The sequence below is a fragment of the Excalfactoria chinensis genome, unplaced genomic scaffold, assembly GCF_039878825.1.
Source record: "Excalfactoria chinensis isolate bCotChi1 unplaced genomic scaffold, bCotChi1.hap2 Scaffold_68, whole genome shotgun sequence".
NCBI classification, from domain to species: domain Eukaryota; kingdom Metazoa; phylum Chordata; class Aves; order Galliformes; family Phasianidae; genus Excalfactoria; species Excalfactoria chinensis.
The window spans coordinates 144,914-146,390 of record NW_027315710.1 but is presented as its reverse complement, the minus strand read 5'-3'; the positions used below and the strand labels follow the sequence as shown (position 1 = coordinate 146,390).

Below are 1,477 nucleotides of genomic sequence, written 5' to 3'. Positions count from 1 at the left end.
GGAAGGTAAAAGCTCCTTATGCTTCTTCTGCTTATAGGATGTTGAACTTCATGAAATTAAATTCAAGTTGTGGTGCTAAATGAACACTGACATAGAAGAACAAAAGCATTTCACAGTATAGTAGTAGGAGTGTCTCTGAGAATGGTCTGGACTTGTCATTATCTTCTGCACTATGAACAGGACTCCAAGACCAAGAACAGCAGATGCCCAACAGCAGCTCCATCAGCGAGTTCCTCCTGCTGCCGTTGGCAGACACGCGGCAGCTGCAGCTCCTGCACTTCTGGCTCTTGCTGGGCATCTACCTGGCTGCCCTCCTGGGCAACGGCCTCATCAGCACAGCCGTAGCCTGCGACCGCCGCCTGCACACCCCCATGTACTTCTTCCTGCTCAACCTGGCCCTCCTCGACCTGGGCTGCATCTCCACCACTCTCCCCAAAGCCATGGCCAACGCCCTCTGGGACACCAGGGCCATCTCCTACACAGGATGTGCTGCACAGCTCTTTTTCTTTCTCTTCTTCATCTCAGCAGAGTTTTCCCTTCTCACCATCATGTCCTATGACCGCTACGTTGCCATCTGCAAGCCCCTGCACTACGGGACCTTGATGGACAGCAGAGCTTGTGCCACCATGGCAGCAGCTGCCTGGGGCGCTGGGGTTCTCAATTCCCTGCTGCACACTGCCAGTACATTTTCACTGCCTCTCTGCCACGGCAATGTTGTCAACCAGTTTTTCTGTGAAATCCCCCAGATCCTCAAGCTCTCCTGCTCAGGCTCCAACCTCAGGGAAGTTGTGTTTCTCATTTTTACTATCAGTTTAGCCTTTGGGTGCTTTGTTTTCATAGTTGTGTCCTATGTGCAGATCTTCCTTGCTGTGCTGAGGATGCCATCTGAGCAGGGACGGCACAAAGCCTTCTCCACGTGCCTCCCTCACCTGGCTGTGGTCTCCCTGTTTATCATCACTGGTATTTATGCCTACCTGAAGCCCCCCTCCATCTCCTCCCCATCCACGGACCTGATGATGGCAGTTCTGTACTCGGTGGTGCCTCCAGCAGTGAATCCTCTCATCTACAGCATGAGGAACCAGGAGGTCAAGGATGCAATATGTAAAGTGATTTCCAAAGTGTTTCAATAGCAGTGAATGGCTGATCTTTTCGAATTTGTGACTTATAATGCAGTTTTTTTTTCTTAATCAAGCTCTCTTTTATTGTTGTTTTGTCTATTTTATGTGTGTTATTTTTTTTTTCTTTTCTTTTTCTTTTTCTTTTTTTTTTTTTTTTTTTAAGTACTATAATGTTTTTCTGTAAAACATCATTACTCAAATCAATTCCTATTCAGCTTGTACCTTTGTGTTGTAGCCCAGACACACTGCACATAAACATAGAATCATAAAATTATCCAGGTTGTAAAAGACTTTGAAGATCAAGTCCAACCACAGCCTAACCACTGTACCCTAACTCTAACATCCCTCTGCTAAGTCAT

The 1,477-nt window shown here is 47.0% G+C and overlaps 1 protein-coding gene across 1 annotated transcript; it reads left to right on the top strand.

The window, feature by feature from the left end:
- Positions 1 to 203: 203 nt before the first annotated feature.
- Positions 204 to 1,130, top strand: LOC140265081 (olfactory receptor 14J1-like). Its single transcript, XM_072360960.1, has one exon. It carries the CDS (start codon positions 204 to 206, stop codon positions 1,128 to 1,130), a length of 927 nt encoding a protein of 308 aa, XP_072217061.1.
- Positions 1,131 to 1,477: the final 347 nt, after the last annotated feature.

Coding starts and splice junctions, on each gene's coding strand:
- LOC140265081 (XM_072360960.1), top strand. CDS start 204: ATGCCCAACAGCAGCTCCATCAGCGAGTTCCTCCTGCTGCCGTTGGCA.